The sequence below is a fragment of the Atractosteus spatula genome, chromosome 12, assembly GCF_055471065.1.
Source record: "Atractosteus spatula isolate fAtrSpa1 chromosome 12, fAtrSpa1.hap1, whole genome shotgun sequence".
Taxonomy (NCBI): Eukaryota; Metazoa; Chordata; class Actinopteri; order Semionotiformes; family Lepisosteidae; genus Atractosteus; species Atractosteus spatula.
Window position 1 is genome coordinate 46,119,804 of NC_142717.1, and position 22,637 is coordinate 46,142,440.

A 22,637-nucleotide genomic window follows, 5' to 3' on the forward strand; every position below is an offset into this window, starting at 1 on the left:
CTTTTCCCCAAGTCTTCCCGAATCTTTTTTTAATGTAAAGGTTCCAGATCTTAAGATGCTTAAAAAAGCACAGTTCTTAAAAGGCAACCTGCGAATATTGGAATGCGGTTATTTGGACAGTTTGCTGAGGGATGTAGGGTCAGCAATACCGTGTTGGAAACTGCAGAAGTATCTACAGCCTTATATCTGTATACAATTACAAGTGTCCGTATATTAAGTATTTTGTTTATGAGATGCAGCGGTTGTTTCCCCTGCTGCGTGGGATTATCTGCTAAAAACAAATTCACCGGAGTTAATATAGAGTCCATTGTCTGCCATGTTGCTGGAATAAGCTGACGGTATGGAAATGTGTCCAGATGCAACCCCTAATTTTAATCCCTGACCAGATTGAACATTTCACATGGAGGAACAGAAGCAACCAAGCGGCTTGTCTGAATCGGGATGCAGGAGGGGCCTTAAACAACATGACGCTTGTGCTGAGCCGCCCCTGGTCTCTTACTGTTCTTGTCTTCTTCCCCAGTGTAGAGACCTGCGCTCATGGAAGGGTCTGAAATGGAGAATGGTGAGGCTGCGCTGGTTTGTGCTGGATGTGCGGTTCGATCGGACTGTCGAGCCATCATTTCGATGACCTGTCTCTTCCCTCTCTTTCTCCTGCAGTGGAGCTTGTCGGTGTGACGCATGTCGTGGACGCTGTCACCTTCTGGGCTCAGGTAGGGCTGCTGCCTTCAGGCCCGACGGCGTCTCATGCGTTTTCCCGTTAGAACGTTTTTGCGTTCAGAACATATCTCGTTCTCTGAAGACCCGTCGGTGAGAGTTGCCACGTGTCGCATGCCGTTGAGTTCTGTGTCCTTCAGCGTCCTTGCGGGTTGGCAGTGCTCCAGCAAAGCCTGCGTGACGATCCTGCCTTAGTCTTGTCCTCTCATCCCGTAGGTCGGTTTCGGACACCCCAGGCTTATGTTTTAAGGTCGTATTTACCTCATTAGCAGTTTAATAACTTAATTCATGTAGGAAGTGGAATCAGATGATGCAAAAGATTGCGAAGACGGCTTCCTGTTCACTCCCTGCTCACTGGTGTTTGTGGGTTTTGTTCGCTTCCCAGAACGAGGCTCCTAACGGGAGGACTGCCAGGCTGTGGAATGATCCCACATCCCATGTTGGTCCTCACAAGAAACCCGTTTTTCTGCCCCGGAACTCAGTTCTCTTTAATGTTTCAGTTTGTGTCGACCTGGCTTACGTGTTTTGTTGTGTTGTAAGGAGCCTGGAGGAGGCCTTGTGAAAGGCGCTATATAAAATAGAGTATTGTAGCTTGGGACTGCCGTGTGAGATCCATGGGAGCCTTTTTTCCTTAATTCCACCTAAAGATAGTTCAGGCGCGGGATCATGTAGCTCGTGAATAGCCAGGCTCACCATGGAGGGGTTTCGCCTTAGGAGCTTCTTCGGATCACTCTGGTCACCCTGATGTGTTTTATGCTGGTGTATGATTCCAGAACGTGAGTGAAGATCAGGCCATAGAGAGCATGACGAACACTCTCTCTCAGATATGTCCCATGGCCAGGAGAGTTACTGGGATTCCCAGCATGTACAAGGTAAGAGTTTGGTACTGAATCAGCAGAGCACAGCTCAGACATCACGCCGTATTGAAACGGTTAACTTTCTGACCTCAGCCGAACATTTGAATGGCCCCTGTGCAGTCGGTGGGGAGCTGGGGATGTTGAGGAGAGAGGGCTGCTCTGTGGCGGTCCACTGTGCTGTGGAGTACAGCAGTCTCTCTTTCCACAGGAGGTCCGTTCTGGTCCAGTTTACCAGGGCATGTCTTTTGAATGCCTGTATATTTCTTTGTTTCTTTTTTTTGGTATGAATGCTTACCACACTTCAAAAAAGAGTTGAGAAATAAATACAGCTGACATTATTTAATCGCTTGAGCATAGGCATTGTGTAATTGCAGAAGGAGCCTACAATGGCGATCACAATGCCCAGTCTTAACAGATTGTCAGTGTCTTCGGGCAAACAGGAGTGGACGGTCTGTGGGTTTGTAATGTGCAGGGAAGTTAATAACCTGTCTTGCTCAACAGATATACGCAGCGATGTTTTCCGAAGACCGGTGCTGGTACAGGTGCAAGGTGCAGATGCAGGAAGAGGAGCAGGTATCTTGTGGCCGTGCTGCTACCAAATCGGTTTTTAGTTAAAAGCCTCCATATTCCTTTCCTGTCATTGCGCACAGAAGGTAATGCGATGTAATTTATTTGACCAGTTCCACGTGATCTACATCGACTATGGAAACTGTGAAGTTGTCAGCAGATCTTCTCTTGTTGAACTACCGGAAGATCTTCAGATGCCGAGTTTTGCAACAAAGTACATGTTTTGGGGTTTTCAAGCTCTCGGTGAACAGGATTCCTCCCACTTCCAGCAGGTAATGCTGCATTTCTCATTGCATGCCCTGCACTTTTCTCCACAAGGGGGCAGCACCATGCATCCTGTAAAACCGCCAGTTTCACCACTTGAGGTGGTTTTGTTTTAAAAAAAAAAGCGTTGTGCGGTCAAGAGGCATTGTGTAGATGCACATAAGTACTCTTGATCGATACAAGCAAATCTGAAATGTCTCTTTCTGTATTTGTTTCACGTACAAAATTTGATTCTAACGTCTAACGTTCTCAGTAGACAGCTTTGCAGTGAAAAGGTTATCCTTTCGTGTATTAAACACTCAATCATTCTGTCTTTTCCATTTTTTTTTACTTCCAGGGGAGGACTTTTCTCTACAATTTAATTTATGGGAAAAAAGTAAGAATCCAGGCAAAGTCAGTGCGCATGGATGGGACTGTCCTCGTCCAGGCCTTTCAAGGCGATCTCAGTATAGGGGAGGAAGTTGCCAAAATGAAGTTCACCCAAACGAGTATCCCACGCGGCACCGAGGACTTCCAGAACCCGCCGCGAATCCTGCGGCCCCCCTCTGGATTGTGGCCTTGCGGCGTCCTGGAGCAGGGGCAGACAGGGGACGGCAAGCAGGAGGGGCACATGCCAGGGCTGCGCCAGGCCGCTCTCCATCAGAGGCCCAGGGCTTTAAGGTGAAGCGTCGGGTGTGAAGGAGCTGCAGCTTCCCGGACAGGGCTCGGGCTGTGCAGCGTCACTGTCCCAGCGGCTCCGTGCAGTTCGACTACAGCCGCAGTGTGGTCGTTGCTTCGAAAGGGAATAGATCACTCTGAACTGCTGTACTTTAGTAGGGCTGTGGGCCACAAGAAACCTTGTCGAATCGCTGAAGACAACTCTGCATTTTCTTTGTAGTTCTACAGCGAGTGCGAGTTTTCGTTCTGCTGAAATGTGCAGAAATGCTTTCTAGTCGAAACGCTCCAGTTTCTGAATTGCTTCTTTAATTGTGATATTTTAAGTCGCTGTGTCAGCGTTAAGTGAGGTGTCTGAAGAGCGCTGCTGCTCGTTTTTGCCCTGTCATCCTCATTGGTTCGTCAGATGCTTGAGGACGTGTGATTGCCTGGCACGCGCATGTGGGCGAGCGACGAGGGGGGAGCTCATGGAAACCGGGCAGATCCAGGGCAGGAGCTGAGACAGGCCCGACGCCCAGCTCGCCTCCGCAGGAGCCTCAACATCGCTGTCGTGTTTTTCCACCGTCAGGGAGAGAGGCGCGGTTGCCGCGGTGCCGCCGTCCAGTCTGAGAATGAAAGCGGACCGGGAGCTGCAGGAGGAGAACGAGAAGCTGAGGGCTGAGAGCAGAGCCCTGGAGCAGAAGGCCGTGCTGCTGGAGGTCCGGCTGAAGGACGTCAGCCTTGAGCTCCAGGTGTGTGCTTGGGCGGGACGTGGTTCTCAGTATATACAGCCTCTCCAGCGCGGTGCTGTCTGATTATAACTGGGAGTGCATACCGCTCGTATTGTGGATAGTTTAGCAGAACCTGTTTCATGGTTATTGGGTGTTGATGTGGAGAAGTCCGAACCTCACCAGCCTCTGTCGTTTCCTGCTGTGGGGGTGGGGGGGTGTTTGTTTCTGTGTTCTCTGAATGCAGACCCTTCTGAGGACTCCCAGGCTGGTGGTTGGAGAAGAGAGGGAACGTTTCAGTGTTCCCTGGTTTCAGAGCACAGGGGCAAGATGTTGTGGGGTCCTGCCTCAGTGTTCTTAGTGCCACCTTGAACTTCCTTGTGGAGCTGATTTTAGTCTAGTTAGTACTGATGTCCATGAAAACTCCTGCAGAATACACACAATAAGATGTACAAAGAGAGCTAACAAGGGAATTCATGTTCTCTGTGTCTTATTTAATACCATAGCCAGAGACAAAACAAGGCAAGTACTGGTTCGCTCCTTGTGCATCTCTTATTTTAAAATCCTGCATCAATGTTTTTTTTTGCTTTTTGCAGAAGGTTAAGGAGGGGTTCCAGAAGGAGCTAGAGGAACTCGGGAAGCAAATGCAAACAGCAGTTGGAGACAAACTGCGAAAGCTGCTGGAGAAGACGGAAGCAGTGCGCAGACTGCGGTATGACTGGCCTGACTGCCACTGTGAAGTTTGCTTGGCAAGGTTGCAGTCACACAGAAGGCCTGTGACACTGTAGGTTAGGCTGACATAGCCTCGCAGTCCTGCAGGAAGCATGGAAATCCCTGGAGCAGACAGTAGGAATGTTACGAGTTATAATGTTATGAATGCTTTACGTTTATGTAGTCCTTTTCATCCTAAAGGATCTCCGTGCACTTTACATAGAGGAAGGGACCCGCATCATCCTTAACTAAAGAGCAGCTCCCCTCGGAGTGACACACAGCAGCCCCACGGCACCTGCAGGCTAGGGGGAGGAGAGAGAGTCTGCTTCACCCCTTGATCCTAAGTGAGGCCTGATTGTAGAAGGTCAGGCACCTGACCACGGGCACTCAGAGTTCATCAGGACCTCAGTACAGAGTTTGTGTTGCCATCCTGTCACGCTGCAGAAAGCACACAGCTGTGGAATCAGTTGGAAGGAGGGGAGCAAGTTTAAATCCTGTCCCTGTGTCTTGCACAGGCTTTACCTGTCTTGGAGCAGAGCAGACTGTACAGGGGCCTCATTCAAGTAGAGCTGTGGCAGATATTGATAGTCAGCCCAGAGAGCTGCCTCAGGACGAGAAGTGATACAGCTCAGGTCACCGAGGGAAGCTGGGTTTTTACAAGATGGGTGGTAGGGGTCTGCAGCGAGTTGTTTGTAGCATCTTTCATGTGCTCATGCAGATGGAGCTTCTTTGCATGTTATAAATTATAAAGACAATTTGGTTTTCTTAGCACTAAGGACACAGAAAGCCCACATGGTACTGATCTGTTCTTTGGAACCCTGGGAATTGATCTTTTTTAGGTAAACTGTGCAGATAAACCCAGTAGGTAATTGATCGGTCTGGCATTAGTTTGGTACAAATTGACCAGAATAATAGAGATGGTTTTGAAGGAGTTGGGACGAATGGGAATTTGCAGCGACCGGGCAGTTGCATGGCCTGCCGGATGAGTCGCGCGGCACCCAGCCGGCCGGAACGTGGCTCCGGCAGCTCGTGCCGGCCGGCGTGGGCGTGGGCGTCGTCCCGGAGAGAGCGGGAATGAATCCGGTTCTCTGGCCCCCGCAGGCAGGGCAGCCCCGGCAGCAGTGTGGGAGACGGCCTTTCGGAAGCCATAGACGCAGTCACGCGCACCGGTCTGTCTGCGCCGGCGGCCATGGAGAGGCTGGACACGGCCTGGACTGCGTACAGCCTGGCTCAAGCGGCGCTGCAGGCCTGCGTGGTAGACGTGAGTGTGGGAATGAGCAGCACCTCGATCCTGTGGGATAAGGACAAGCAGGACCGGCATGGGATGGGCTGTGAGATCCACTCTGACCGTGTTGCTGGGGTACTGAAAACCCAGCAACACTTCAAGTGTGGCAGTTTCCACTTCTGAATGGTTTAATATCTGTGTACGACTAACAGAATGGTTGCTGTGTTTATTATCTAGTATTAAAAGGCCTTTGCTAATAGCAACTTAACGTTAATAGAGTTTTGTATTTGTATGTACTACAGACGGATAAATGCAGAATATGTACCAGATATAGTGTAACCATTTCCACCCCGCTGGTCATGTTGAAGAGCTTTCTTTTGATGTGTTGTGAAACAATTAAGGACAATAGAAGTTTGCCTAGTTTGGGGGAAAAAATAAAGCAACCTAATTGATTTCTTTGCAAGGGTGGACAGCTGTCAAGCGCAAATGTGCAATTAGCTTTTCACTACAAATTTTGCTGGCTATACCTGGCTGATTTGTTTCAGTAATGGCGAGCAGAACTGGTGAACATAGTGGTTTGTTGTTCTCTTGCTTGTTTCTGATTGAGTTTTCTCAGTATACAGCGCGTGATTTTGGCCTTCTGTAGATGCATGAAGGCTGCTCCTCTGAACTCGGGGGCAGTGTTTGAGTGACAACCAGGAAATGCCGCTCTGTTCCATCAGAAAGATGAGCTGAGAGGTCTGATTGGCCGACGTAACGAAGCGAGGCGGGCTCTCGTGGAGGCCATAGATGACTTTCTACTGGAGGCAGACAGGCTGCCCATCGCCGAGCGCATGGACACTCTGAAGGTGTGAGAGCGTCTTCCTTTATTGGCACTCCTCTGTCTGTTCCTTGTTCTCATCTTTTGTTTGAGTGACTTGGGGGAACAAAACGTGCCATATGTTCTCATCAATATGGTTAATGCATCTTGTTTTTTGCATGATTCATATACCTTTGACTTTATAGAGTATTTGTGGAAACTCTTGATGTTTATATAAAAGAATTTCATCTTTATTCTGTCTCAGGAGTGCCTAGCCCTGCTTCTGGAGGACCAGTGCTTCTGTAGCTTTTCTATATATTTTAAAAACTGTAGCACCTGAAGAGCTGCTCCATTCATCCAAATAAATCAGTAGAATAGAGCTGGAATAATGTCACTTAGAAATGCCTTATGACGGAGAGTTACGTATGTAATCCGGAGGTTTTGTAATCTAAAGGTGACTGTAGCAACGCTGCTTGTGCGCAGGCCACCAAAGCAGAAAGGCTCCTTTGTCGTCTCTCAGGCCTAATGTTAATTTTAGGGTGTTTTAGTATTCACACTGACACTCAGCACTCCTCTGGAAGAATTCTGTCCTTCCCTAAACCTGGCTTTACTTAGCATGTGAATGTGCCCATTCATGACAAAGGGTACACACTAAACCTTATCCCTACCTTTGGTCTACCTATAAGTGACCTGTAACTGGGATATCGAGCCCTTGTTCCTTGTCTACTCACTAACCCAAACAGGCTGTTTTGTTTCACAGTATCCTATCTATTAATTCAGTTTTGTTTGCTCAATCCACCCAGCTATTGTAAGTGTTGAATAAAGAGGGATGGTGGTAAGCAGTATTAGAGCTGTTCTGTAAAGTCTTAAATCTTAGTCAATTGTTTAGATTGGTCATTGTTCTCCCTCGAAAGAAGTTCATCACATGTGGGGTCCCACTGGGATCCTTTCTTGGTCCCATTCATTCTGTAGTATCTATATATTTGCGCTTGGATTCAGATTTAGGCATTCATGTGTGAGATGTGTGCTTGTCTTTTTCATGCCTGTTTACAATGCTGTGTGTGCATGTATATCCCGAAATGATATGAAATGATATTCATATGGATGTGAATCCAGCACAGTCACAGTGTTATGAAGTTGAGCTGACTATGTTGTTGGCCTTTCAGGCCTGTGTGGTCAGCTCCTACTGAAGTGAAGTGAAGAGCTCTGTGAAATAGTGCTTCATTTCTTTTTTTTAAGGACCTGGGCTCCAGTCTGTCTGTGGTGTTCGGATCTTTCCCATCTCTAGACGTGGGTGAGAGTGCCTTCGAGCAGTTTGCAGAGTGGAAGAGCCAGAAGCAGCAGTATTTCAGCGGCATCAGGAAACAAACAGACGAATCCTTGAAGGCCCTCCGCTCGTGGCTCAGTGACACCAGTGAGGTGGGTTTCACCCTACACGACCAGACTGTGTCCTTTGGGACACAAAGGCTGCGAGGTACTTGCTGTCCTGGGCCTATTGTAGCCGATTCTGCTGTGTGAAAGGAGAACCACTTCTTTTTCTTAGGTAACTCAACCAGTGTTCACGAGAATTGCATCAGCTGGTTCTGCTGACCGGTTTAATTGAGCTTTGAATCTGGAGGAATGCTTGTGTGCATCAGTAACTTTGCTCGTGGACGGAAGAGCGCATTAAAATTCCTTACATTTTTAGAAAGTTTTTGTCAGTTGATTGGTTCGTTTCTTATTATTTTGTTGCTTTTCTATTGCCAGATTGTCAGTTCCTGTGATTGCAAATGTTCTGTTATCAGCATTTCTGATTAACTTTCTTTATTTGGATCATCATTAATTCATCATATAAATTGTTGCTTAGCTGAGATAAATTTGGTATGCGTTGATTTGGAAATGGTTAGAAAAACGTTCAAATTTCTATCCTCCATTTAAAGGAAGCATATATTCTCTCTTCAGTTTTTTTGCTTGGGGAGTGAGCCATCATCTCTGTCTGTGCAAGAGGTCGCCGACAGTGTGGACAGCATCCTGGAGAGAGCCGAGAGTGACATTAGCAGCGAGCTGCAGCTGTGTCTCGCGGTGAGTGAGCATCGCCTCCATGTTCACAGCTCTAGCGAAACCGTCCCGAGGCACGTGAAAGTGCTGGGTCCTGCAGTCCGCATAGTAGCTCTTCCTAAGAACTCTCTTTAGGTGTTGTCTGAGGGCCACATGTGCTTGTTTTTCAGCTGATTTGGGAGTGTCCTTGAACCAGGATTCTGTCCCTCCTGAGGCTGGCAAAGGCATTGCTGACCTCTGCTGCTTCTCAGTCAAGCGTGACCCTCAGGCACGGACACTTCCGTTCGCAGCAGCTCAGGGATTTCGGCACACGTGCCCACTCCCAGCTTCCCAAGCCCCTGCTCGAGTTGCTCGATCCCACATGGCGGATGCCAACACGTTTTGTCGACGGGATGAGGCGGCGGATGCTAAGAAGAATAAGACTTCTCATTAATATTGGTTTCTGGCTTAGGAAGGGTTGACCAGTCTGCGTATCCCTCTCCTAACACCTGCACGGTTATTTCCTCTTTTCTAGCCAAGGCTGGTGGGGTCAAGTGCTGTACACTTTACTCCTCGTGTCAGGAGCCCACTTGCTCTTCACCTTAGACTTCAACTCGTTAGCTGTCCCCGAGGTGATGTCAGGACAGCTCGTTTTTCTCGACCTGCAGCATATTTTCCCTCATTCTTAATGAGACAGCATTTGCTGAGATCTCCATCCTCACTGCGTGGTTTTAAATCAGACGTGCATTTCAGACCGGGGGCTTGTGCTGCTGTGCTGATAAACCCATTAAAATGGGAACTAGGCCATGACAGTGATTTGCTTTAAAAAGGAGGATGAATAATGCTAAAGGCACTGCATTCTCTTTGTATAGTGACCTGTGTTTTTTTTCCCTTGCTCTGTTTCTTACCCCTGACGCAGGAGCAGGATAATGAAGAGGTGAAGATAGTGTCCAGTGCATATTACAGAGTGATACAGAAGATTGAGCAGGAGCTGGGCCTGCTGCACACTGTGAGAGACAAGTACCTTGCGAACATGGAGGTGAGTGCGGATCCTCACGTTCGCAGCAGGCTGTTCTGCTGGCACCTTGTTTTAGTTAACAAATGTGCATGAAGAAAAAACTGCTTTAAGTTGAGTCTAAAAGGTGGTTATTGTTTTTCTAGCACTACAAATGCTTTGTGATGTCCTACTGCTTAAACGTGGAGCAGTTAGAGCCCTAATGTTAGTGCTTTTGTAGAAAGTGTCAGTGTTGCTCCTTGGATCTTGTCCTGCTTGGGAAGCTACTTGTGCTGTTGTATTCCTAAATCTGAAAAGCCCCATGCAATAAGAGAACTGCTAGTTCTTCCTACTGTAGGGAGGTGAATTTGCATCTCCACTCCACTGTTCCTTTGTCCAAAGACGCAGTTGCAACATGGATGGTAGGTATTTGTCTAGATGGAAACCCCAGTGTCCTGACTTAATTCACAGTACAGTCTGCCTACCTGAAGATCCCTCCTTAACTGAAGGGTAAAGCAGTTTGTCGCTCCTCACCCAGTGTGCCATGCAGTGGGGCTGCTGGTGCAGAGTGGGCCCCTGTGTGTCTCCCAGGTGGCTCTGCTGGTGCAGAGTGGGCCCCTGTGTGTCTCCCAGGTGGCTCTGCTGGTGCAGAGTGGGCCCCTGTGTGTCTCCCAGGTGGCTCTGCTGGTGCAGAGTGGGCCCCTGTGTGTCTCCCAGGTGGCTCTGCTGGTGCAGAGTGGGCCCCTGTGTGTCTCCCAGGTGGCTCTGCTGGTGCAGAGTGGGCCCCTGTGTGTCTCCCAGGTGGGGCTGCTGGTGCAGAGTGGCCCCTGTGTGTCTCCCAGGTGGGGCTGCTGGTGCAGAGTGGCCCCTGTGTGTCTCCCAGGTGGGGCTGCTGGTGCAGAGTGGCCCCTGTGTGTCTCCCAGGTGGGGCTGCACTTCAGTGGAGGATGAAGTGGGTCCCCTACAATATGTAAAGCGCTTAGAGATCCTTTTTGATGAAAACTCTATGAAGTTTTGCAAGGGCACAATTCATTTTGTATAATAAATGGAACACAGGTAAACAAACTCTTAAAGCATTAGGCATATCAAACGTGCAGTAATTGTACCAAATAAAAACAAGAAAAATGTGGCTTATGCTTTGAAGCCATATACAAAACATTATGTTACATGTGTTGTGAGTAAGGCTTAAACTATTACAAGGACTCTTTTCTTTTGTTCTGCCATGCAGTTGAAGAGGGAGCTTCTTCAGTGGCTGGATCACACGCCGAAGGTGGACGTGCTGCTCTCTGTGAAGAGAGTGATCAAGTCCCTGAAGTCGCAGCTGCGCTGGGCTGTGGTGGTCAAGGCGAGCTTGGAGGATGTAAGGCTTGGGGGACGCAAGGCACCGCGTGAGGGTGGGGATAGAGGTTTCACAGAAGGAACAGGTGCAGTCCAAGAGTTACTTTGATCATCTGGTTTTGCCCTGGAGCTTGAAAGGCTTTGTCATTGTGCACCAGATAACTGTGTTTCCCAGCCTGCAGGCCCGAGGAGTGAAGACGTCCGGCACAGGGCTGCCGAGTCTAGTGACTGACAGTGGTTTGGCTTTGTCTGCTCGTGCAGGCGGAGGAGCCCGACGAGGGGGAGATTTTGAAGAAGAGCGAAGAGATAGTGGAGACCAGGAAGGCGCTTTTCCAGGAGATTAACCGTGAGAAGGAAGAATATGTAAGCTGTTCTGCATCTTTATTTCTGCCAGGCTCTGTGTACAGGCTTACTATTCCTTTCACGTGCGGATTTACTGACAAACTTCTTCTAAGAGGATTTGAAGGAAGATGTCTGGCGACTTGCAGCTCTTAGTTCCTCTGTTTGACATCTCCAGCTTTTCTATCCTCTGGCAGTCCCCTCCTGCTTCTAAGGACCAGTTTCCATAGTGTGCGGTTTTGTGTATCTTGTAGTATTGCTGTTCTCCTTTTACATTTATCATATTGTTTGTGTTTTGTAGCAAAAAAAAATAAGATCACTAACAATAGACTAGGAAGAGTGTATTGTGACTTTTCACATTGTCATGAAATTATTATATGGAATGCATTACTATTGCAATATGTGTCCGTTTAGGAAAAGCTTTGTGTCTTGGCGGAAAAGGGCTTCCCTGAGCTGCCTCTGCTGTATCCGGAAGCAGACATACTGAGCTACAAGGTAAGCACCTCCAGAGGGCTCAGCTGGGCCTGAGGTGACTGATGGAGCAGCTGCTGTTCAACCGGGTACTGCCGACATCATTTACAAGGGAATGGCAACTGGAATGATTTAATTCACACTATTTTCAAATTAAAAACCAGGGAAATCCTGGGAATGTACAGTATGTACAAGGACTGAGAACTTGTGAGCACACAGGAAACAGCATGTTGTCTCGAGGGGCCTGACCTCTCGCTGGGCAGATGTGAGTAGTGGTGCCAAGGGATCTGTTTTAGGTCCATTGTTCTTCCTGATCCGTGTCTAAAGATGTAGATTGCGGTGCAGTTAGGGAACCGGTCAGAATTACCAGTGATGCAAAAATAGGGCGAGTAGCAAACGGAAACAGCAGCAGGGGAAGTGCAAACAGACGTGGACAGAACCAGGGACAGGCTGACACTTGGCAAATGAAATTCCACACTGGGGTGTCAAGTGGTCCACGCTGGCAGTAGGAACACTGCGCTCCGTCAAGGTACACATGAGAGGAATCTGGGTGTCAGTGTAGATCCTTCTTCAGCCTCATCAAGAAGCAATACGTAGAGAACCAATATAAAAGCAATATGAACAGTTCACAACCGATGGAGGGTCTGTTTAAGTTTTACAACACACTAGTAAAACCTCCCTCAGATTTTGTTCCTCAGTTTCGGTCACTATACCTCAAAAAGGATATTGCTGCCATACAGAGAGTTGAAAGAAAAGTTACAGACGAGGAGGCAATTCAGCCCATCTAGTATCAATAATGGAAGAGCAGTTCTAATGATTCCTGGTCTGGTAAGACTGTGGTGTTAGTGAATGGACAGATGAAGAGAGATGTCTCTTGATTTCAAGTTAACAAGATGAGTGGTCTTAACAAGGGGGCTACTTAACACTCAGTAGTGAAGCAAGGACAAAGGGTCACAACTGAAAACTAAAAATTATTTTTGGGTACAGAATAGCCAAAGCTATATATACGATAGTAGTTCAGGTGGGTAGCTGCATCAGCATGCGTAGGCTGCAAAGGAACAAGTAATAGGTTTATTCCATGCTGAAAAGAGAAGAAAGAAAACACGTTTTGGCCAGGGAGCCTTCTTCAGGTGTGCTCTGAACTGAATGAGTTTAGAGACTACCAATCGAACAAGAAGAGGAGTCGAACAGCCTTCTATCACATCCTGTCTTGTCTTAATGCCTAAACCTCTATGAAATTCTAATGTCCAAGAGATGATGTGGTTCTTGGGTCTGAATTTGTGCCTTCAAGCAGCTTTGTGAAACAGGCTCTTTAGCATGTAGGCACTGGGTCCCCTTGGGGAACTGGTGACTTCTCCAAGGCGCTCTAACATTAAAATCTAATTTATTAGAATACTGAGTGAAATTTGCTTGACCATTACTTGAAGAACATCAGCCTGAAGCATGTGTTTACAGTGGAAACTGCTCCTGAAGATCTCAAGCACTTACATGGCAAGATTATTTAACTTAAAGCTTGTTCGTGTAAACTGTAAGCACTAAATATCGACCGTTAAAATTGTCAGCAGTGCATCACGTGTACCTGGAGCGGATACAATACACCTTTCAATGTGCCTTAAAACCATGTCACATCAGACTCTGCCAGTAAGGTGGTTTTCATTAACTGGCGGCAGGTTTCATCCTTCCCCTTGTGTGTTCTCTTCAGGACTCGAATGGTCTCGTTACGAAGAGTTTGGAGCGTGATCTCTTTGATGCAGAGCCAATGAAAGAGTTCAGCAGCAAGAGGCCGCTGGTGTGCACAGAGTTCCAGGGGCACAAGGTTGTTCTGAAGGTAATTTGTGTCTTCTGGAGCGACGCGTTTCTCAGTCACCGTCGCCCCTGTGTTCAAGTTCAGCAGCAAATGACAGGAATGCGCTGATTTTGCGTAGGAGTGAAAGCACAGTCATGCACTCCTGAGAATGTGATTAGAACTTTAAAACTGAACTTCTTTCTGGCATGAATTATTAAGTGAGATGTTGGAATGCTGTACGGTGGCATTGTACATTTCCTCACACACTTCTGTTAATAAAATAATTAACAAGGTAACTGATCTAACAGACACTGGCCTCTCTGGGAGCTGTTTCTCTTCTCTGTGCCCAGTGGGTTGCTTTGACTGCTTCGATGTACTTGCATCATTGAGCAGTTTGTGAATGTACTCTGTTGCACTTTGCCAAGAGTACTGCACCAAATAAATCTGGAATTTAGTTTGTAGTTCTATGTAGGCGGGCAATACAGAGAATTGCTTTGCCTTTAAAGCCTAAGAAAATGCAAGACAAGAAGCCATCATGTCTTGAGAGTACTTCAGTCCTGCCTCACAGGACAAAGAAACGATCACACAGCCAGCGGCAGTAAGCCTCCAACAGGTGAGAGGAGCAGAGCTGCAGAGGTAACATCTGCTGCAGCTGTGCCAGGTCAGTGCCCCGGGTCTACAGCTGTGCTGGCAGGGAGGCCTGAAAATCTGGTGCTCACCTGTGAATGTGCATGGTTTTCCAGCAGGGCCATGTGTTTGAACAGGTGGCAGCATGAGTTCAGTGGGGAAAGCAGTGGGCATACACAACAAGCTGCACTCTGCCGTGCTGCCCGGCCGCCGGTGTCGAGGAACACCGCTAATTCAACAGTTTTCAAGCCGCACACTCATTAACATTATAGTGCAGGAAAACCCATTTTAATGCCAAGTGTTGCATGTTTTTTTTTGTTGAATATTTTGTTTCTGGTTGACCAAGAAGCATGCTGGGTCAAAGGAGTTTAAGAAAGCGTGTAGTTCTTTTATAACCCAGGGGCTTGACCACACCAGCCTGACCGGTCAAGTGGCCTCATTCTGTTGGCCAGTTTTATGTTCTCGGAGATGGCGGCTGTTTTGAAATTATTCCGTCCTGACCGGGGGAGAGTGTGGAGACTCGGAAGTCGCGGCTCAGCCGTCTCTTGTATGCGAGTCCCTGTGGGAGGGTGGCGAGTGTGAGAGGATGAAGGATGTGCTGGCGTCTGCAGGGCTATTCTGTAGACGGGACCACAGAGGCCCGCATGCTGGAGCGCGCGGCCCAGTACCACGCCGCCTGCTCCCGCGCCGAGTTCTCCGGACTGCTGCCCCTGCTTGCCCTGTTCTTCGGCAAGGTATTTTCTCTGACCCGCCGCCTTCGCCTTTTAAAGCAATTCTCATTTTTCTTCCACTTCAGAAGAAATTGCTTGACTATTTCTAGGGATTGATGCTCACAATGCTTTTATTTTCAAGTGTGATCCGCTGGCGTATGTGATGGTGCCGTACTTGGCGTTTGGAAGCCTGAGAGCTGTTCAGGCCTCGAGTCCCTTGGCCCCTAATGTGAGTAGGACGTCGGTGTTCGTGTCCCCAGTGCTGTGTGAACAGATGCTGAGGGCTCTGCTGTTCCTTCAGGAAGTTCCCAGAGTGATGCAGGGAGTGGCTGCTGGCCTGCAGATGCTGCACAACTTCAACATCACCCATGGCTCCCTGCACCCAAACAATGTGTTTGTCTTGGCCCGGGAGCAAGGAGTAGTCGGGGATTTTGACTTCACGCAGGCGGCGGTAAGCTTCCTCTGAGCACCATGCTCGCGCCGGGCAGAGCCAGGCGTCCTTTCACACGGTGCTCCAGCCCTGGCACCAGCCCCCACCACCCTGCTGGTGTGTTCCTGTGTACACTACCAGTGACAGTGCAGTTCATTGCCAGCAATAGTCTGGTCTCCAGCTCTCAGCCCGCTCTCGGAACGGGTGTCTTTCCTCTCTCAGCCCACCCACTATGTTTTTAGGCACGATAGCTTAGCAATACCGAGATAAATCTGGATTTGGTCCCATGCTCTGCTTTGTCTTTGTTAGAGACAGCACTGCTTCCACTTTCAGTTTTAATTGCATTTTCTTCTGCGTAAATGAAGTGTTTCTATAAATTTTAGAATTCAGTCTGCTGTTGCCGTCATAACTTATTTAACCAAGAAAGACCGGTGATCCAGTTCCAGGGGAGGTCATGCATGGCCAGACCTGGACCCTCCCTCCACCTTAGTTCACAGACGAGGTGGTGCTCAGTGGAACATCTACAGTCTCTTTCCCAACCACACGGTAGCCGTGGTCTCGTCTCTTCATGACGCTTCGTTCCTGGCTCGTCTCCGTACTTCTGAGCAAGCTGTGTCTTGACAGCAAGCCGTTGTGCCGCCTCTCGCTAGCTCGTGTTTGTGTCGGCCTCAGGAGCAGCGCTGTCTGGCCAGCGGGATGATGGTGGCCGGGAAGCTCAGCCTGGCTGCCCCCGAGGTGAGGAGAGGACAGGCCGTGTCGTCGGCCGCGGACATGTATGCGCTTGGAGGCCTGCTGCTGTGGGTAAGGCACTTCTCGGCGCCCCCCGCCGGAGCGTTCCTGCTGCCGGAGCCGGACTCCGTACGCTCCGCGGCACGAAGGAGCTGTTGTCAGGGAGCTCTGCTTCTGCCGGTGCCGGTAGAGTGCAGAGCACAGAATCGGAGTGATTGGCTGGGGGTCAAGTACATAACAGCAAGCAGCCCTGATACCTCTCACATATGCCTGCCGCAGGTACAGGGCACTGGGGCCTTCCTCTGGCATGGGGGCAGGGTGCTGTCAGGAAGGGTGCGGGGAAGGGGTGCGTCTACGTGACGTTTTACATGCATGTCGTAACCTACTGTGCCCTCTGTCAACATGCCACTGGCAGAAGCATTTTTTACACTGTACCAGGCGTAAAAAATACCACCTGCATGATTGGATGTTTCTTTGGGCAGAAACTTTGATAGATCACTTTATTGGCCATATACAATTTCTTACATTAGGAATTTGTCTGTTCGCATACCCCAGATTTCTCTCCATGAGACACACAGACGGGGAGAGAGAAGCTTGGGTTCAGAGCGCAGGGTCAGCCATTTATACGGCGCACCTGGGGTTAAGGACCTTGCTCAGGGGTCCAACGGAGTAGGATTTCTCTGCCGGCCGCGGGATTTGAACCAGCAACCTTCCAGCCACAGGCGCAGATCCAGAGCCACAGGGCCACCACACCGCCCGCTCATGCAAACCTGAGATTCCTCTTGAAGATGTGGAGATTCCAGATTGTTCTGATGGGTTATTGTTTAAGTACACTTAATAAATCAAAAAAGTGCAGAAGGATACCAGCAGTGTAGGGGATGGCAGAATGTTACATAAATTACAAAACACACAACATGGCTATACACAACTACAGTGCTTGAGACTCCTGTTGCAATTCATTTGATTCATGTCTTTTTAGCTGAACAGGTAATACATTATGGCTGCCATCAAATGTAATCTTTACATTAGTTGAATCCTGATGCTGTGCTTGAGATGCAGTGTTTCTCTCAAGCTCAGTGGTGGTAGAATATTGGCTGTGTTTAGGGTCATAACTTCTGTTTGAGAAGATTAAGAGTACTGGGGCTTGCCCGCAAATAATGCCAGGTGTGGAAATCCTCCATGCAGTGTTGGGACTTTAGGTTGGAACCTCCAGGGAATGTAAAAAGGAAAATTCGGTAATCAGTATATTACATCTTTTAGCAAACTTGCCTTCAGAATGCAGGACAAATCCCAGCGTCTGGTTTATTGCGACTGACAAATTGAGGAAAGCATAGATAAACCCGGACAACCTTCCCTTATTGCACAGTTTTTCCGTAAACAGCACTTGACAGGTTTGTGCGTTTTAAACAGGGGCTGAGGAAAAAGATGTGGGTTGTCTTCATCCTTAGTGGCTGTTTGCACCATGAAACAAGTGACTGAGGCAAAAGAAAAAAACACACTGCTTCATGGCTGGGAGCTCAGAGATCAGATTTATTCATTCTGAATCAATATTATTGTCTGTTATTTGTACAGCTAATTATGATTTGAATTGCAGCTGCATTTTCCCAAACATGACTTTGTGCTGAGGGAGGATGGAACTCCTGATACAAGAGGACTAAGCCTGGTGAGTGATTCTGCCTGGACTTCCTCTTCCTCTTCTTCCTTCTCCGGTGTGCTTTGCAGGGATTGTAGCAGTGGACCGAGAGGTGAAGAAGACAATTCGGCAAGAGGAGAGGCCATTCCGAAAGACAAGTCATTGCATCGGAAGGAGAAGCCTCTAACGCCTGCTGTGCTTCTTCGCAGGCCAGCAGTCTGCAGGCTCTTCTGTCCAAGCTGTTGACGTGCTCCGCGAGGCTCACGGCGTCGGAGGCCGCGGCCGATGGCTACTTCTCTCGGCCGGGGGCTCCGGGCTCGCAGGCCCAGGGGCCGGGAGCCGAACCTCCCGATGAGCGGGTGAGCTCTCCAGTTACCCCACCAGTCAAGACACAGGATGCCGCGCTTCCCGAGAGACTGGCCTTCGCTGGCCCAGAAGAACATTCCTGATGCTTGTTGCATAGCGACATGTTCCTGAGTTCATGTTCATTATTTTAGTTTTTTTTATTGTTTTTTTTCTGATGCTGTTGGTTGAAAATCTTTATTTCACAATTTGAACTGCAGGGCCCTTTTGTGCATGTAGTGTTCAGGATCCTTTTTGTCTGCAAAATTAAAAACGAAAAGATTTGGAGGAAACCGAAGCTGAAAGGTGACTGTTGTTCCCATGTCTGTTCTGTGTTACTGCATTTCTTTGAGTTGCTGTTCTTGCGTAAAGGTTTATGTTCGAGAAGTCACATTTTCAGGTGTGACAGAACAAAAGGTGAAGAATGCAGAGAACTGGTGGGGAAACAGGGTTCCTAAGCGACCACACCTGTGGAGTCTTGATCTAATGAGCAGCAGCTAGGAGCCGTCTTGTAATCTCCAGCTGCATACTGTACCTCCCTTGAGCGTGTTACACGCAGCATTTGTGTGAAGTTCTGTATACCAGGCACATGCACGCAGAAGGGCGAGCCGAGCAGAGTGAGTGAGCTGCCTAGCAGCCTGAAGCCCGACAGTGAGAGAGGCTGTGCTGAAGCTGTGGGAGAGGGTGGCTTTTTGTTAAGTGTCTAAGTGTCTATGTGCCATCTTGGTGCAGTGCGTGTGAGTACAGCAGCCTGCACATCAGAAGCCTGGCAGCTGATTAACCTGCATCTCTTTATCCAGTGTTGTGTGTGCGTGTCTGCCCCGAGAGGGGAAGAGTTAACGACAGTCTCGGAGAGGTTCTGGGAGAGGTGGAACTTGAGGGAGACTCACTCTCAGAATAGGATGTTGGAGGTGGTGGGAAGGTATCTCTGCCCCCTGGCTTCTGGCAGTGAGTGAACCAGAGAGCAGGGGTGTAATGGAGGGGCCCTCCATCTAGAAGTCCGCAGGATGGGTTGGAAAAAAGGTCTTGTCTAGCTGCTGATCTCTGGTTATAGACGGGTTGGAGGTGTAGAGGTCTGAGGTGCCAATGTGTAGGAAGATGGGGAGGGCGGTGGAGTGGGGGAGTCGGGGGTGTCCGTCCCGACAGGGAGCAGCATGTGAAGGAGAACCGGAGCTGAGGTAAAACCGGGAGGAGATCTTCGAGGAGGTCGTGCAGGGGCGGAGGTGCTCGAGAGGGAGAGATGGGAGGAGGCCGGGATGCGTCACTAGGACAGGACTCCGGGCCCGAGTACGTGAACGAGCTTCAGCAGAGCCAGCAGGAGAAAGCAGTGAAGCACGCCTCCTGTCCTGGCTAACCCGACCAGGGGTGTTTGTGAGCACCCTTCTCGGGGGAGCATGCGTGTAGCAGGGGAATTAGTGGAAAAGTTGCCCCCCAGGCTGGGATGGGTGTGTGACACGCGTGGGACACAGCTCTGTGAAGCTGCCTCCCCTACAAACAGCACAAACGATGAAACCCACCTCATTCGTTAGTGCTACGTTTGTGCCGTTGAAAGTCGTGTTTGTGCTGCTTTTGTTCCCAAGATATACCGCCTTCTCTTTTGGGGATGTGGTGTCACTCAGCCCCCCTACAGCTTCGTAGGGGACCCTAACTGGTCCCATTTGTTAGTGCTGCATTTGTACTGTTAAAAGTAGCTTCCCAGCTGGTTTTGTTCCCGAGATATAGCGCCTTCCTTTTCGGGTGATCACGTGATCATGTACAGCGACTTTGACCTCCAGCAAGCCCGTCTGGGAAGTTCAAGCGCTCTATAGAAGAGTGGGTACGAATGTCAAATGTCTGCAATGTTGTTTCTCTGTCTGCTGGAAGGGGGGGGGCTGTGAATTTTGCACTCCCACCAGTAGTTCAAGGTACAAGCTGACAGAGATGAAAGCAGCGGTACTTTGTTAAAATACTGTACCGGAGCCCGACAGTAAAGGAACTTGGATCCATAGTGGAGAGTGCTTAAAATCTTCAGTTCCACAATTCTGCATTAAATCAAGGTAGTGTTGTTCTAGCACTCGGATGTACAAACAAAAGTCATTTTAAAGTAGTTATTATTCAAAGTTGTTCATAAACATCCTTAAGTGCTCATGCACGATTCTGTGTAGGTAAAACTCTTAAGGTAGCAGTGACAGAGATGTTTTAATCGTAGGCTCTTCCAAGTGCTGTGCTCTGTGATAACCCTGTACTTTACCTTTCAAACGCGATTTGCAGTGAGCCATTTGACAAAGTGTAAATTGCTAGCCTCTAGCGCTTGTCACATCTTGTAAAATTCCCTGATGGAAAAATGTTCTTTAAAGAAAAATGGTATCATTAGATCTCTAAAGTTCCGTTATTAGATTAAAAGTCTGGCAGTTTTATGTCCAGTCTCCTCTGTCTCTGAAGACCTATGGGCTCCATGTGTATTATAAGTGTTTTTTTTAAATACTAAACAAGCATGAACTAACTGACAACTTTATCAAGGCTGATCAAATAGTGACTACCATTAAAAGAAGAATGCTGTATGGAAAGCAGCGGAGCTTGTTCTGGTAGTAGTTTTTGAAATCGCCAGCAGGCTGCAGGCTGTTTCCCCAGGCTTGCGCACCAGGGACTCTGTGTTCTGCAGCTGTTGAACCTGAATCACCACTCCCATCTTTGTGAGTAGTAAGGAGCTGTAAAATGACCTTACCTAGTTGCGACCATGTTACTTATTTTTCCGCTTGTATTGCGTGGGGAAAGGTGGAGTGCAGGGGGCTCTGGGCCGCGGCGGAGCTCAGTGGCAGGACAGTGCGGAGAGCCGCTGTCTGGGCCTTTCCTGTAGCGAGCGCCGCACACACCAGCTGGGCGCCGACACTGGGATGTGAGAATACATCTCATGTCATGATCATGATCTGTAGCGGGAGAGTCATACATCTTCAGAGTGATCAGCCTGTCGGCCAGGGATCACGTCCTGAAGCACAGTCGCAATAATGCTGAATAACAGTTTACCTGCTCGTTCATGGACATGGTTGACAGTTTTATCCACAACTGGTATTTAGCACTCTGAGTCAAGCAGCTTGCTCAGGGGGCAACAGAAAAATATCTCTCGCCTTCGTTCATCGTTTCTATGTCTTTGTAGAATTTAACTAACGAGCCCCTGCAGCTCTGAGTGCTTGTTAAAGTGTTGTTTGGCACAATGTCATTCCCACCTCCGCCTGTATATTGCTAATGGGCACCAGTTGGGGACCATTCAGAAAACCAGCGGAGCAACATTTTGAAAACAAGCTCAAACATTTCAGTTTTCTCTGTGCTTTTGTGTTGTCTGCTTATACTAGAGCAACATATATCCCTTGATAAGCTATTTATTCTTTGCCCCAAAAATGGGATGTCTTTTTATAATTAACGGACATTTCTTTTAAATATTGTAGCTTCGATTGTTGTACACTTCATTTCCAGCTGTTGAACAGGACGTCCCAACAGCAGGTTAAATGTGCAACTGGATGCTTGTTGAAACTGAAACTCATCAGCTCTGGGACCAGTGACCAGCCAAGCCTTTTAATTTCCCCCAATCGAGGAAAAGCACTCAGTGCAGACTTAATTTTTGGAATGGCTGGATGAAGCTGAAAACAAAACCTAGTATGTTATTATTCAGAGCAGTTCAAAGGGAATTCTAGGATACTTGGTTCAATACTTCAAAGGCCCTCTTAGGAAACGAGAGATCTGTGTTCTTCAGCGAGGTCAGGCAAAGCTGACTAATCTAGCGAGAAAGAGGTTAACCTGCAGAGCCAGTGGGGATGTGACAGCTGGTTCACAGGTCATTTATTACAGCCTGTCATGGCTAACTGCATTCGAAGAGGTGGTTCGTCTCAAATTAGGGTGAACAATTTATTAGGAGCACACTGTGCACCTGCTCCTGAGTCAGAAATCGGTGTCGCTCAAGAATGCAATTCAGAAGTGCTTGGCAGGTAAGGATTTGAAAGGTGACATTTCAGTTTAGTGTCTCCCAGTGATCGGGCCAATTTGAGTGGCTTTAGCTGTGTGCCAGACAGGGCTGTGAAGAACGAGAGGAGGAGGTTTGATGGTTTGATATGTGAGGATGCTGTGCTGTGTGGTTAAGGTAATGGGACCATAGGTTCACAGCTGTTTGAACCTGAGAAAATAATGCTTTATTAAATTAGCTTGCACCTCTAATCAGAATGATAACGGGGCTTTAATTGTGAATTTGTGATCGAGTGGCTCTCTGGTGATGGACGGATGAAGATTCGTGAGACTGAAGACGCTGGTGTTTCAGTTAAACAACTCAATTGTTTTCTTTCTGAGCTCTTCACTTTGCACACCAGAGCAGTTCCAAACATTCTGTACATCGGTCACTGTGACTGAAGCAGCCGGTGACAGGTCTGTTGGATATCTCGGACGTCCTGGGTGTGGGGTGGAGAGGAAGAAACCCCGAGTCTGATGAGTCACGCTGCGCTGCGCAGCACACTGTACACTGCCACCAGGAGTGACAGTCAAGACTAGAGGAACCCTCTTCCTCTACCCAGCGTGGTCAGTGTGAGGGTCACTGTGCCCTGTGCCCAGTGTGGTCAGTGTGAGGGTCACTGTGCCCTGTGCCCAGTGTGGTCAGGGTGAGGGTCACTGTGTCCCGTGCCCAGTGTGGTCAGGGTGAGGGTCACTGTGCCCAGTGTGGTCAGTGTGAGGGTCACTGTGCCCTGTGCCCAGTGTGGTCAGGG

The 22,637-nt window shown here is 48.6% G+C and overlaps 1 protein-coding gene across 1 annotated transcript; it reads left to right on the forward strand.

Annotated features, from left to right (window-relative positions):
• The first annotated feature begins 537 nt into the window (after window positions 1-537).
• On the forward strand, window positions 538-18,020 carry stk31 (serine/threonine kinase 31). The gene is made up of 23 exons (XM_088929715.1): window positions 538-562; window positions 658-710; window positions 1,488-1,586; window positions 2,073-2,144; window positions 2,252-2,410; window positions 2,740-3,062; window positions 3,625-3,787; window positions 4,360-4,475; window positions 5,576-5,735; window positions 6,422-6,547; window positions 7,738-7,917; window positions 8,440-8,559; window positions 9,434-9,553; window positions 10,737-10,868; window positions 11,108-11,209; window positions 11,600-11,680; window positions 13,359-13,484; window positions 14,681-14,803; window positions 14,922-15,008; window positions 15,081-15,230; window positions 15,882-16,010; window positions 17,533-17,601; window positions 17,781-18,020. Exons 1-23 carry the CDS (start codon window positions 538-540, stop codon window positions 18,018-18,020), a joined length of 2,955 nt encoding a protein of 984 aa, XP_088785841.1.
• The last annotated feature ends 4,617 nt before the right edge of the window (window positions 18,021-22,637 follow it).

Bases quoted from the DNA above. Each gene is read 5' to 3' on its own strand.
- stk31 (XM_088929715.1), top strand. From the start codon at position 538: ATGGAAGGGTCTGAAATGGAGAATG. The intron at 3,063-3,624 runs GTGAAGCGTCGG...TTCCACCGTCAG, and splicing joins CAGAGGCCCAGGGCTTTAAG to GGAGAGAGGCGCGGTTGCCG. The intron at 14,804-14,921 runs GTATTTTCTCTG...TTTATTTTCAAG, and splicing joins TTGCCCTGTTCTTCGGCAAG to TGTGATCCGCTGGCGTATGT.